The sequence below is a fragment of the Peromyscus eremicus genome, chromosome 23 (genome assembly GCF_949786415.1).
Source record: "Peromyscus eremicus chromosome 23, PerEre_H2_v1, whole genome shotgun sequence".
Classification (NCBI taxonomy): domain Eukaryota; kingdom Metazoa; phylum Chordata; class Mammalia; order Rodentia; family Cricetidae; genus Peromyscus; species Peromyscus eremicus.
In genome coordinates, this window is record NC_081438.1 from 6,378,489 (window position 1) to 6,392,825 (window position 14,337).

At 49.5% G+C, this 14,337-nt stretch overlaps 1 protein-coding gene and 1 long non-coding RNA gene across 5 annotated transcripts in view; one reads left to right on the top strand and one right to left on the bottom strand.

The window, feature by feature from the left end:
• The window catches only part of Ccdc60 (coiled-coil domain containing 60), a 156,585-nt gene extending 143,833 nt beyond the window's left edge, over nt 1–12,752 (bottom strand). For both annotated transcript variants that reach the window (XM_059248842.1, XM_059248841.1), the window contains exon 1: nt 12,191–12,752. In XM_059248842.1, coding sequence (XP_059104825.1) covers nt 12,191–12,277 — 87 coding nt within the window. In that variant the 5' untranslated portion in view covers nt 12,278–12,752. The remainder of the gene's footprint in view (nt 1–12,190) is intronic.
• Nucleotides 9,651–13,587, top strand: LOC131897868 (uncharacterized). 3 transcript variants are annotated; one of them, XR_009375818.1, is made up of 5 exons: nt 9,651–9,982; nt 11,753–11,871; nt 11,974–12,094; nt 12,355–12,557; nt 12,955–13,587. It is a non-coding gene; the product is annotated as an uncharacterized LOC131897868 (long non-coding RNA). The 3 variants fall into 3 exon arrangements; XR_009375817.1 differs by lacking the exon at nt 9,651–9,982 and having other exon boundaries at nt 11,398–11,871; nt 12,355–12,813; XR_009375816.1 differs by lacking the exon at nt 9,651–9,982 and having other exon boundaries at nt 11,551–11,871.
• The last annotated feature ends 750 nt before the right edge of the window (nt 13,588–14,337 follow it).

Genomic DNA, 14,337 nt, shown 5'->3' on the forward strand with positions numbered 1-14,337 from the left:
GTTCCCGGTACCCTCAGCTGCCTGCAACTCCAGTGTCCAGGGAATTTAGCGCCCTCTTCTGGTCTCTAAAGGCTCCTGCATATACATAGCGCACATAAATATACGCAGGCACATATACACATAAATAAAACAATCAATCAGCCTTAAGAGTATACACCCATACTACTGGTTCTCTTTCTGTAGAGAATCCTGCCAGTACCCTGGGTACCCATTTCTGTGGAGCGCTCAGCTCAGGTTGGGGTATAGGTGGATGGAACATGTGCGTCCCTGGTCAAGTGGCGCAGACAGCTGCCTGAGGATGTGTGTGCACATGTGGAGCTGTCCTTGGTTTCCCCCAAACAGATTCTCAGGGGGTTCTGCTCCCCGCGCACAGGCGTTTTCTGAACATTCTCTTCTCTAAGCCAAGTTTTCAGATAGTAGGAAAAACGAGCAAATTTACAATGCAGAGTGATTTTCATTTTTTTTTTTTTTAAAAAAAAAACAACCCAAAATCCTATAGGTCAGAGCTTAGATTCAGAGGGAATTCATTTAACTGGATATACCTAAATTATTCAACCCAATTAAGCTGTTTAAATGATCAGTATATCTGCTCCCCTCTCCCCCACAACCCTAGTCCTCATTATGTGGGCTTATTGTCCCCTCTCCTTTAGCCAGCAGGCCTTGGCAGTGAACTGACCTGGAATCAAAACACGCCTTTCTTAGAAACGTGGCTCTAATTAGAAAGGGCGTCTATGCCTTGCATGGAAAGGGCTCTGCTTGGGAAGCTGCGTTGAAGCCGTGCTTACCGCTTCTTTCCTTGCTTCCTCCCCCATCTTTAAAAGCTCTGCTCAGTGCCAGGAGCCCGGCAGCATATTTTAGCAAGATCTCAGGAAAATGCAAATGCCCTTGCCCGTGGTCACCGGCACAGTCAGACTCTCATGCGTGTTGCCTGAAGCTAAAACTGGCATTCTCCTTTTTCTGTCGCAGACTTTTTGAATATACTCCTCACAAACTTGCTCCAAACAGATGCCTCTCCGAGAGAGGGGCTTGCCTCCTGCTTGGTGGTGTCACCACAGCCCACAGGCTCCTCTTAGCAACACAGGCTCTCTGAAGTGATTTGGTTTGGGATTAAAACCTCAACTCCATCAACCGCTTATCTGTGTGATGAGGAATGTTGCCAATGTGATAGGATGGAGATCACCTAGGAGGCAAACCTCTGGGCACATCTGTGAGGGATTATCTAGAGTGGGTTGATGGAGGTGGGAAGACACACTATGAATGTGAGCCGCACAGGTCCCCGGGCTGGGGGCCTGGACTGGGAAAGTGAAGTGAGCCCTGGAATGTATCACTCTCTGCTTCCTGGGGAGCCAGTGAGACCAGCCGCCCCAAAGTTCCAGTCACTACAACTTCTCCACATCCTGTAACTGTGAGACAAAATAAATCCTTCCTTTCTTGAGTTGCTTTTGTCTGGATAGTCATAACTGAGGCAACCGGAAAAGTAGCTAATGCATCTGGTCTACCTGAGGGTTCAGATTCCTGTCTCTGCACATAGAGGGTCAGGATCTCATCTGCTCCACAGGACTGAGCCATTGTGTCAAGCACACACGCAGACCGCCTGTTGTGTGATGGATAAATAGAAGGTCGTTATTTTTCTCTCTAATCATGGTACTATCACAGAGGCCAGAAAATTCCAGGTTAGAGACTCTGCTTGGGTGAAGACGAAGGAACTAGGGAGGTCACGCGGTTCCTCCAGAGTCATCCAGATGGGTGGCAAGAGAGCCGGGAGCCAGGACTCCCGATTCCAGGCAAAGGCCTGTGGATACTGTGCCACCATTTGGATCCCTGGGAACATCCTAACATGGGGAACCATGGTGGGATTGGCTGTTTCTGGGGACAGTGTTGAGAGGCTCTGAGCTGTGCTCCCTTCCTGGGCTCCACCGAGACCTCTGGCTCCTCTTTCTGTCCCAAGTGGAGTTGACTTGGCTTTAATACTGATGAGTGGCTGACTTGAACCAAGCAGGTCCTGGGCAAGTGGATCTGCTTCAACCAAAGCTCGACTGTGTATCTACCACATGGCAGGTCCTGCTGGGTGCTGGAGTTCCAGTGACAGACACGGCTAACCTGCCTCTTGCCTTTGAGAAGCTATGAGTTCGCCAAGGGAGAGGGTGTTACGTCGGGAAAACTCCTGGTAAACAGGAGCCTGAGACCTGGTTTGGGAAGGGATGCTCAGGGAAGGCTTGTCGAAAAGGTGGCCATCAAGCTAATACTGAAACATGTTCTGGGAGGAGGAAGAGGATGGAGGGCAGGGCATATCACAAAACCACAGATGAGGTAAAATTGGTGGGCTTGTATAGTACCTTCTAAACCCCATTCAAGATATAAGCCCTCATCCTGGATTGTGTGTGTGTGAGAGAGATGAGTGTCTTTCTATATGTATGTACATTCGTATTTGTGTATGTGAGTGTGGGTATGCACACGTGTGGAGGTCAGGGGACAACTGGTCCTTGTCTTTCAATTTCGTATGCTCAGGGTCTCTTTGTTGTTCATCCCTGTGTTTTCAGGCCAGCTGGCCCGTGAGCTTCCAGGGATTTTTCCCACCTCTGCCTCCCATCTTGCTGCAGATGTTACAGATGTTCTCCACAGTCCCAGCTTCATGTACATCCTGGGAATTAGAACTCTGATCTTTATGCTTACACAGCAAATGCTTTCCCCACTGTGCCCTCTCCACAGCCCACTCATACTCTTTCCACCGGGGGAAGAACAGTATTGCACATTCACTGAGGTGAACAGGCTGGGAGGAGGCCACATGGAGGGTAAAGTGTGCAGGAAAAGGCTGACAGAATTGTCCCGATAGGTGATGGTTCTGCTAGGCACTAACTGGATAGAAGGCAGCGGTGTCTACAGAATACTTCCTCTGGGCCAGTGATTGGCGTGTGAGGTGATGGACAAGGAGAGTTCAGAGACCCGGAGTTGGTACATAATGGTGTCCATCATTCAGATGGGGAATCCTATGGATAGCCTATGGATACTGGACTACGGGAAGATTCTTAAGGTTTGGGAGTTCTTCTGCTAGTTGCCAGGGGCAACTCTGAGGACACTGGGCAACACTTAGACATTCATGGTTGCCATAACTGGAGGGTGGCTACTGGCATCTACTGAGAGGGGATGGGAGCTGCTGCTCAGCAGCCTACAGTGCACAGGTTGGTCCAACTGGTCCCAAGAGTCAATGGTGCCGAGTTCGAGAGACCGCCATGCTCAGGTTCAGATCTTGGGAAGAAGTGGAACATTAGACCGTTGTAGTCATGGAAGGCCTCAGTGAGGATCCATGGGGTAAAATCCCACCTGACTCAACAACCTTTGGGACAGAACTTCTTGTTGGCTTTTCTTGGAGTGTGTGTATAATAATGTGTATGTATTAATATATGTATTAACATGCACACATTTATGGAGGAAGGAGAACGGGGAAGACCAGAAAGAGGAGGGTCTGTAAATCTTAGGAAGGGGAGGATCGAGCCATAAGGCAGGATGCTATGGAGGAATTTGTTTCTTAGAAACATAGCAGTAATTGATATCCCGGCTTGACTCCTATGTATTAGGAAATTAGGTCCCAGTGTCTCATGTCACCCAAGTCTGTATCCAGCCAACATTCAAGATTTGGGTCACTGAAAGCCTCCTCCCTGAGGACTAACTTTTATGGTAACCAGAAGGCAGCATGCAAGCTTCCAAAGGAAGGAGGCAACCAATAGTCCTACCCAGCTATGATGCCTCTGCACCACATCAGTGACCAGCATGGTATCATGGCATGGGTGCAGTGGTGGTACACATAGCTTGGTGTAACCAACAGCTCTCTAACTAGACTTAAGACCCCATTCAACAAGAGAGAGACCATGGGGTTGGGGATTTAGCTCAGTGGTAGAGCACTTGCCTAGCAAGCGCAAGGCCCTGGGTTCGGTCCTCAGCTCCGGGGGAGGGGGGAAAGGGAGACCACACCTGGTACTAGAAAACTAGCTAACTACCCAGTACTAGTGAAATCATGTAGAGGAGAATCTACAGCCTCTTAATTTACTAAATCAGCACAATCCCTAACGAGAATCTATGAACATCTGTCCCTCTACCCACAGAGAAGTGTAGTCTTGAGCCTGCATCGAGGAAACTTCTCTTTGCAACAGATAAAGACCATTACAGAAAACCACAACCCATCCAAACGCAGAGTTGTGGAGCCCGGCCCCAGTGGACCCAGCTACAAAACACACCTAAGGCTCTCAGAGAACATCACAGAAGACCGGCAGAAAGATTGTAAGAGCCGGAGGCTCAGGGAGTTTGCTGTGAGGTCGTGTCTCCTAGTCACATCAGAAGCTACCCCCGTAAAGTCTCATCATCGTGACTGCCCAAGTGTGAGCCAGACAAGGAGGACAGCGATGAGCATGCCAAACTGGATGGAGAGAAGCCCATGGGGCCTTGACCCTATACATATATGCATGTACTAACAGTTAGCAAAAAAGGAGGGTCATGAATTTGAAGGAGAGCAGGGAGGGGTTACCATCTGGGAGGCTTTGGAGGGAGGAAAGGGAAGGGAGAAATGTTGTAATGAAATTATAATCTCAAAAATTAAAAAAAGGAAAAAAAAACCAGGTCACATGCTTCTTTATATAGCCAGCCCTCAGTAGCCGTGGCTGCTGCTTCCATGCACTCCACCAGCCAGGGAGTATCAGAAACATTCCAAACGTTTCCATTTCTACCGAGAATGTACTTGTCCCCTAAACGATACAGTATGGCAGTGACGCCCCCAGAGTTTGCATTGCATTGGGTATTCATAAAGTTCTGTAAAGACGAATTAGAGTGCACAGGAGGGTGTGTGCAGCTTCTGTACAGATACTGTCACCTGTCACTTTACGTAAGGGACATGTGTAGTTGTGGGTCTGGGCTGCAAAGAGGGCCTGGTAGCATCCCTCATGATTACTGAGGGACAAATGTATTTTTTGCCTTTTGAGGGTATTTGTTATTAGTCCCTTTGATTGATAGTCATTGGTGAGCCTCCTCTCCAACAGAACTGTGGGCTCCTTGAGAGAAAACCCTGGGTTTGGCTCATTTTAGTGTCCTTCTAACATCTGTCACAGGGTAGGTACATATGTTAGCATTCAGGTATCTGTACTGGCCCGACCTTAGGGTCTTGACTGTAGTGGAAATCTGTTCTATGACCCTGAAGCACAGCCCTAGAGATGTAGCAGGTAAACTGTTGTATCTGCCTATCACCTTGAAGTACATGCCGCTGGGGCCTAGCCTCTCAGCTACCCTTAAGACCTGAGATACACGTACGCAGTCTCTCTTCTCTCCCTCGTGGGTTTGGATGCTGAGATGGACCAGGCAGAAGAACAGTGTGGGACTGTAACTCGGCTTTTTCCAGGACCCCATGATCAATCTCCCATGCTGTAGTGAGTTTTCCTCCTTAATAAATTCCATCACCCTTTAAGCAGACTCCGTGGATTTCTCGTAATACTTATCGCCCTGACAGGATACATCCTCAGCTGCAGCCACTTAAGAGCACCTGCTGCGTGCATTTGCTATGTTCCCTGCCTGGCTCTCTTTCTCTCTCTCTTTCTCTTCCTCAGAGACCAGTTTCTGCCCCCTTCTCTGCTCCTTCTCTCCTCTCCCCTCAATAAACCTCCCACCGGGCCCTGTTGTATGGTTTGACTCCTTTGCGCCATTTTAAAAATACAACAAGGTGTCCAGTGGAACCTCGGGAGATGACCCTGACAACATTCCAGCCTACAGTGGGGGCAGGCTGCATGTTCTTGCCTCTGAGCTACGGCATATAAAACCCTTGACAACCCTGCACTTGCCCCCCAAAGCATCCCAGCCCCACGGTCTTCCGAGGAATCTCAGGCCCCCTCCAGCCTGGCGATGTACATCACCGGACACGGCTGACTTTCAAGTTATTACACAAGCCATCGACTGCGTACATTCCAGCTTGGGTAGAAATCTTTGAGATCCAAATCGAGCCCCGAAAGGTGTCCTCAGCAGAGTTTGAAAACGGAAACTTAGAACAGAAAATGCCACTGTCTCATGATAGAAGGTATCCCATTACTGGCGATTATGGCTTTGAATTTAGCTGTCAGAAAGATTTCTGACCGGGGGAAATGTTGGTTTGTTCAGCCCAAGAAAGGTTTAATTGGCTTCCTTCAGTTTGATGTAAGTTCCTCTTGCTGCTGAAGCCAATCCGGATTCATGCAATGTTTGGAATCAGCAGCGGTGGCTGAGGTTTGAAGACTATGCAGATGTAGGGAGGAAGTCAAGATGGCATGTCCCACAGCTGTGTGATAGCCTGCCTAGCTAGGTCACTGCTGATCTGTCAACCCAACACCATCGCCACCACCATCTCCAACACAACCATCTGCCTCTTGCCCTGCTGTCTGTTAGAGAACCCTTCCCAGTCACTCTTACACTAAACAGAAAATGTCAACACTACCCTGGCAAGTGAGCCACTGATGGACATTAGCTGGGGAGGGTCCTTTGGCTTGTTTTGGCAAAAGGGCACATTGGGATCTTGGCTGTGAGACCTGGAGTTGGGGCAGCCATTTTGTAATCATGAGAAGAGGTTGGGGCATTCCAGAGAGACTGGATCAATACAGAGACTGCCCACCTCCAGACTTCTTACCATGAGAGAAACAAATTTATGTTTACCTCACTGGATTGTTGGTTTCTTTTTGTGTCTGCAGCCTGCAAGGGTCCTAATTAATACACGGTGTTTTCCTCAATAACTTCTGGTTCTCCATGGGATTTCAGTGTGAGTGATGGGACCAGGCTGAGAGTTAAATCCAAGGGACCCGAACTACACTTATGGGCACCCTACTTTTAATTAACTAATTAATTAAAATAATTATTTTGAGACAGAGTCTGGTCTCAAATTCATGATCTGTCCAGCCGCAGATTCCAAGTAGCTGGAAATACAGGCCTGAGTCACCCCCCCACCCCCCACCCCCTGGAGCTGCTCCCTTCTCTACAATCTTAAGGTTCAAACTGGGTCAGGAATTTCTGTCACCAGGGTGAACTCTTGAAAGGTGTTTTAGCTTCCATGCAAATCTAAAATGGGCCCAGACCTGTTTTCTGTGTCTCTCCTTGGCTGGGATCTGGCCTTGCTCATGATGGGGCTCCAGCCTACTGTGAGCTCTTCTAGACTCTGAATTGATGAGTGTAGCTTCAGACTGCTGGTGGCATTCAAGGCCAGCCAGAGAAGAGAGAGATCAGGAGCCTATGGTCCTGGTACTTTCTCAGCACCTCCCATGCATCACTTTATTTAACCCGTTAAAACGTCCGCTTCACGGACCTAACGCCATTCAATTCAGTTCACAGATTCTCACCCTGGGCAGGTCCAAAGGGGGAACTTGAACTTTGATTTGTCTAGCTCCTAGGGGGTGTCTATCGCTTATGTCACAGGAGGAAGACCCTGTGCTCTGTCCCCTCCCTCCTCCCACTACCTCTTTCTCACAATGCACAGCTGCTTCCTCGCAGAGGGGCAAAGAGCTGCCTCATTCTGTCCAGTGCAGAGCATGCCCATCACTCTTCCTACATCAGGAGGTAATGGACCAGCTCCTTCCTGCCTCCCGATTGATCATGGAGAGAGTCGCTGTCAGGGCGTCCGCAATCAGACACAGTGAAGGGTCACTATGGTGAGGAGTACCAGCTCAGAGCATTAGGCCATGAGAAAGAAAGAAAGAAAGAAAGGAAGGAAGGAAAGAAGGAAGGAAGGAAGGAAGGAAGGAAGGAAGGAAGGAAGGAAGGAAAGAGCGAACATGAAAAAAAACGCAAGCCTGTGAATTGCAATTGTCTTGTGCAGTCACTGTACCTAGGTTCCCTTGGAGAGAGAAAACTCCCTACTGTTTTCCTGGGCCAAATCTTGCCTGGCACACAGGGGTCTGGCCGCCTACCTTTCCCCGCCCCCAGCATTAAATCACAAGCGGTCATTAGATAATTTACTACTTTTTCAGGGTAATCAGTGATCCAGCGCAGGGGGTGTGGCATCCTTGATTGGAGGTCAGGAGATCGCCTGGCTCCAGGCTTGCTCCCAACAAAGCCCCAGTGACTCATCTGGCCTTTACCTCTCCGGGCCACAGTCCCTCCTCCTGTCTGCCGGGAGAGGAGAACAGCAGTGAAGTTTGTTGTCCTGCTGGGGGCCAGAGGAGGGGGTGTTCCGCCAGCAGGAGAGAATCTTTCTAAAACATCTTGCCTCTCCTTCTTGGACTCCCAGCACCCCGAGTGCAGGGCGAGCCAGGGCTCTGCAGACTCCTCACCAAGAAGGTTCAGGCTCAGGGCTGTTCAGTATGAGGCATCCTGCCTGACTCCTCATCCCCTTTTCTCATCATCTGCCTGCTCGGTTCTCAGTAGAGAACTGGACCTCGGGGCTCCGCCGGTCCCAGTGTACCCAGGGATAAGACCTTAACCCTCCAGTCATTGATGAGATTAAACACCATGGTCATGGCGGCTGACATTCAGTGGCGTTGACTAAATTTTACCCCCACAAGCCCACCTGTTTCTAAAAGCAGTGTTATCAGGGCGGAGCCTTTTAGACAAACTTCATCTGCAGTAAGAGGCACATTATGTTCCGCATTTTAACATCTCTGGGCGCAGGGCATGTCCTATCGCCTCATTAACAGGTACAGCGTGCTTTTATAGTGGCGCAAAAATAAAAATAAAAAAAGATCCAAACCCATCCTAAAACAGAAGCTGCATCATGAAAGAGAAGCTTCGTAGCTCTAATTTTTCAAAAGAAATGGGGATCTGCAAGGTGGCTCAGCAGGTAAAGGGTCTTGCTGCGAAAGCCTGGTGATCCGAGTCCTGCTCCCAGAACCCATGTTAAAGGTGGAGGGAGATATTTCTCAGACCTCACTGTGGGTACTGTGGGACACGTGCCCCAGCCCCAGTAATAATGATAAATACAAACTTAAAAGTGGTGCACGTATTTCACAAAGTCGCAGAGTAGGGCATGGGGAGCAAGTGATCCGCCTAAGGTCACCTGACCTAGCTGGCGGCACAGCTGGGGTGGAAGCCCACATGGCTTATTGGAGAATCTATCTACTCATCATTTGTGCCATTCTGTTGAGTTAGGAGGAGACTCCTCCCAGAATGTTTTTCTGGGAGTTTTTGCATCTGGCCAAGTTAAGACCATTTTTTTTTCCCCTATCTTAGGGTTTAAAGACGGCAAGGTAGAAACTCCAGGCACTGAGAGGGGATGTTTGATAAGGCCCCTGGCCTTTTCCAAGTCAGAAACTGTGGGTTCTCTGCGATCCCCCCACATCGACCCTCCCTCTACCGTGCTTACTCTGTTAGACTCTCCCCAGCTTCCTGTGGGGGATAAAGGAAAACAGAACCCCTAAACAGATCAGGGAGCAGGAAGGGTTCTTCAACAAAAAATTTCAACCAGGGGATTTGCATGCTTAGATTCGTTCTGTTGGCAGAAACAAAAAACAAAACAAAACAACCCACAAAAACCCCAGCAGAACAGAGGCGCATGAAGAGGCTGCCCAGGAAAGCGATCCGTGTAACATTAATTCTGATTTCACAACCTTTATCTCTGTGAGGAGGAAAATGGCTAACCTCGGAGGCTATGAAGTCACCTGTGGCCATGCCCGCAATCGACTTGTTATGGCCATGTGACACAGTATGGCCCCACCTTCCTCCTGGGGAGTTAGCCCTCCTGCACTCATCCTCTAGCCTGACATTTTGTTTTTCTCTTTCTATGTGTCTTTCCCCTCCCTCTCCAAAACAGGCCTAGAAACCATCTGTCTGTTTTCGTGCCCCTTACACGCTTGGCATCGAACAGGGCAACCTCTGCGTTGGCATCGGGACCTAGAGGAGGGCTGAACTTTGGAATGAGTGAGATTCCAGTTCGAATCCCAGCTCCGCCCTTGCCTGGGCCCTGTCCTCTCTGAACTGTGGCACTTCCTCGCATCTACAGGTCCTGACAGACTGTAGATGGCTCTGGGAATTTCACACCTGCCCAGTACAGGTTAGTCATCACCACCGTGGTGGCAACTGAAATTATTGTTAGTTTAATTGGCCCCAGGCTCTGTCTTTATAGCTACATATTTCCTTGTAGTTTGTCATGGCCTGGGTGGGGTTAATCAGTGCGTGCCAGTGACTCTAAAATGAAATTCAGAAAGGTGTGATTGGCCGGGCGGTGGTGGCACACACCTTTAATCCCAGCACTCGGGAGGCAGAGCCAGGCGGATCTCTGTGAGTTCAAGGCCAGCCTGGTCTACAGAGCGAGATCCAGGACAGGCACCAAAACTACACAGAGAAACCCTGTCTCGAAAAAGAAAAAAAAAAAAAAAAAAAGGTGTGATCTTCTGAAGGATGGCCAGAGAGACCCTGAGGTTGTCATATGTCTTAGAAAGAGGAACAGCAGTGAAGGGATGTCTTTAAAAACATACAATCAATTTTATTTATTTATTTTGTGTGTATGTGTGTGTGTGTGTGTGTGTGTGTGTGTGCGCGCCATGGCATGCATGAGGAGGTCATATGGGAAATGCAAACAAAATGCACTGTCTTTCCTATCAAAGAGTTAAATAGGATGAACTCCATCAAAAAAGTAAATTGGAAAGCATCCACTGATCAGAAACTCAAATTCCTCCAGGGTCAGCACTTGCTGAAATCAAAATGTGTGCTCAGCTTTCCCTTCTTCCTGGAAACGGATGCTCTGTCTTAGCCAATAGCATGAGAATGTGTTGTGGCGCTCACATCACTCAAGAGTGAGATACCGGACCCCTCTGCATTAGGAAAAAAAAAAAAAAAAACTCAAAGGGACCCCCACTGGGTATGTTTGCTTGTTTGCTTGGATAGGCACCCTTTGGAAAAAGTAAGGCTATTTACCTTTCCAAAATTCTTTGGACTGTGTGGTCATTTTCTTAAGACCTGCTTCCTATAGTCAGAGGACAACTCGTGGGAGCTGGCCAGCGGTGTGGGTCCTTTGAACCCGTTCCTGCGACAATCATCTCACACATCATTCTCCTTCTCTTCCTGCTCTGCCAGGAAGTTTGGTTCCAGAGGGGGATGCTCTGGGTCAAACACACTCAGTGAAGTATTTAGAGATATAACAGGAGAAACACAAGGTTGTGTATCATCCCCAGTGGGCAGAGCCAGGAGGGGTGAGCCAAGATGCATTTCTGTTTCAAGCGTAGCAGCCTTGGGGCTGGAGAGATGGCTCAGAGGCTAAGAGCACTTGCTATTCTTGTGGGAGACCAGGGCTCGACTCCCTGTACGTACATGGCAATTCACAGTCACCCTTAGCGCCATCCAGTTCTAGGGGATCCAGTGCCCTACACAGGTAACAGGCACACAGTGGCAAAACATTCACACACATAACAGAAAAATAACAAAAATCTTTAAAAAAAAACCAAAGAAGCTGCCTTGGAGCATTCTGAACCATGTGTAAAGTACTGGAGAGTTTTACGACTCCTCCGCCATAGGCCATCCTTCCTGGGGGCGTGACTCTGAGCCCTCCTGAATCCCTGCGGGTGGACTCGAGTGGGCTGGCATTGGCACCCTCCCCCCTTGCCTAATGATGGTGGGGAGTAAGTCATCAAAGTTAAACATGCTTCAAACATCATCTACCGAATTATGACGTTTGCACCCAGAAACCCTTGACTCGAGTCAGTGCCAACGGCACAATAGCACGTTCCAGACCTACCTTACACACACGGGTAAATAGACAGTTACCGTAATTCACTCCTCTTGCTCTTTGTACTTATTGAGGCCTAGTTGACATCCCCATTCTCAGTAGGCCGGAGGCGAGGAAGGCTCAGAGACGCTGAGAAACTCGCCTGATGACGCACAGCAGGCGGCGCCCACAGCCAACCCAACCTTCAACCCCAAGTGTGACACCCTGGCAGCCACAAAGTGAGAGGGAGGGGCCTGTCTCTCTCGCCCAGCGGATCTCTGGAGCTAAGTTCTGGGATTCCCAAGCTACATTCATCTTCATTTCCCCATGACGCTCTGCAGTGTCTCCGTCGATTTAGCCCATCATTTTGGAATTACTGGCTAATGGGATGGGCCCAGCTCGCACTCCCGCTTCGTGTTTTCAATTCTCCGTGAGAAACCAACCGTCCAGAACAACAGGGAGGTCTGGACAATTTAATTATACCTTGGGCCATGGTCCTTCCCAGGCGGACCGAACCTGATCCATTTTCTCCGGTTCAGCGGAGGGGGGGCGACTCACCTGGGATTGATCCGAGATGTCAGAAGGCCAAAGGGCCTTCTTGCTGGGGACGCTCTGTAACTTTTTGGTGGCCGGCACTTTGGTCATCTTGGAACGACTTCAGGCTTTTTTTTTTTTTTAATAGCCCGTGCCTCCACGTGAAGGGTTTTTGTTGCCTTTTCCAGAATCCTCGACTTCGGCCCTCACTGGTGCGAAAAGGTCCAGAAGAGTCCCCCAGCTCCCCAAGACCCAAGTCCAGGGACTGCAAGGAGGTCTCCCTGAGGACTAGTCGGAAAGCTGAGCATCATCCGGTGTCCCCTGGTGAGGAAGTCTGGTGAGGTGGGCAGGCAAGCAGCCGGGCCCTGCTCAACTGACACCAAGTCACTTTGTAAGTTTCCCCTGTTTTTAAGGAGGGGATATATTTTTTTTTTCCTCTTCTATAAGCAAAATAAAATGTGAGCTGAAAAATATAAAACTCTACAGACAAAAGCCCCACCCTCGCCCGGCCAGGGAGGCCAGGGAGCTAGGCGGGCCCGCCGTGGGGCTCTCAACCTTGGGGCCTAACTGCCAGGTAGCGCTCGCTCGGTAACCTGGCAACGGGACGCCTCCAGGCCGCGCTTCCTCCTTGGCTGGGATTGGTGGAGGTGAGGACAGGCACTGTTCCTGGTTGCTGGGAGTGGGCTCTGAGCAGGTGGCTGGCCCGGGAGCCACATTGTTCAAACTCTGTTGTAGGGGGAAGGGAGTGGAGGAGGTGTTTTACTTTTTTTTTTTTTTTTTCTGCTCAGGCCCGAGGACTCCAGCCTTCTCTCCACTTGCTTCGAAGATTTCTTCCTTTCAAAGTCAGTTTCCTCCTGTTGCTCATCTAAAGAGTGTCTTCTCGGGTTTTGTATTAAACGCTCAGATGTGAGCCTCCGCAATTATCAACCGCAGGGGCCTATTGCCCTTCCTACCTGAAAACTCCTACACGCCCTTCAACACCCATGCACAGATACAGATTTATGGACACACACACACACACGTTCAAGTATGCCATTTATTGGGAGCCAACAATATACAATGTGCTGTTTGTGTCTTTCACAACACAACGCTCTTGAACGGGCTGACATTGCAGTCCAGAACTGTTTGATTCTAAACCCCGAGGTTTTACCCACGGAGGTAAGAGACATAACTTTGTGAGCTTTGGATTTCCACGTCTTTAAAGCAGGGGCTGCAGGATTCCTACTGGAGGCTGAGGATGAAAGAAATAAGACGCCACCTGGAGAGCCCAGGTGGAGAGGCGCTGTGAGTGACCCTGGGAAGCGGCCACGTTCTCGATGCTCCGGGCTCACAGCCGAGCAGATGTTAATGCTGACTGATACTTATTGATTACCTGCTCTGCGCCAGCCCGCTGCAATTTAACCCGTATATTTGGATTCGCATGCTTTCTCCTTGGCTGTATTTTATTTCGCTTCATTCCCGTCCGCGGTTTGTTCCTATACCTTGAGCTGTGAGGGTTCTGAGCTCACCATGGCTCCATCTTCCCTCCTTCGGGCCCCCTCCCACAGCAGGATGGCTCTCTACGGAGTGCAAACGGCCTCCCTCCGATACTGCTTATCTTCTCTCCATTGTCTGAAGGCCGAATCTGGCCTTCCTCTCCACAGGAAGTCTGGGTCTGCCCGCTTCCTCCGTGGGTAGCATTCAGCAACCCTGGAGTGTTTTCTGAAGGCTGAAGATAAACAAAGCCGTGTTTAGAGGATGGGGCTGGGCATGAGGAAGCAAGGCAGAACGGGAAACGTGCAGCCTGGCCGGAGCGGGAGTCTAAGGAAGGGTGGCTTACAGGGCATTGTGGGTCGAGGGTGGGGAGATGGAGTCAACTAGTTCTGCGTGATCTGGAGGAAGGGGTTTGAGCTCAGCTTGAGGACATCTACACAAGCATAGCACCACTGTGTACTAGTGTTAATTGTGTGGTGTACTGAGTTCCACTAGGATATTTCCACGTATGTGTATACTGTAATTCAATCAATTCGCTTCTTCTTGTGCCTCTCTCCCCCCCTCCCCTTCCACACTCCCAACAATTTCTTCCCCTTGATTCCAACATATAAGAGAAAACAAGAAAACATGCAATTCTCGTCTTTTTGAGTATGCCTTAGTTCACCTAACACTAAATTTCCATTTCTAGCCATTTCCTT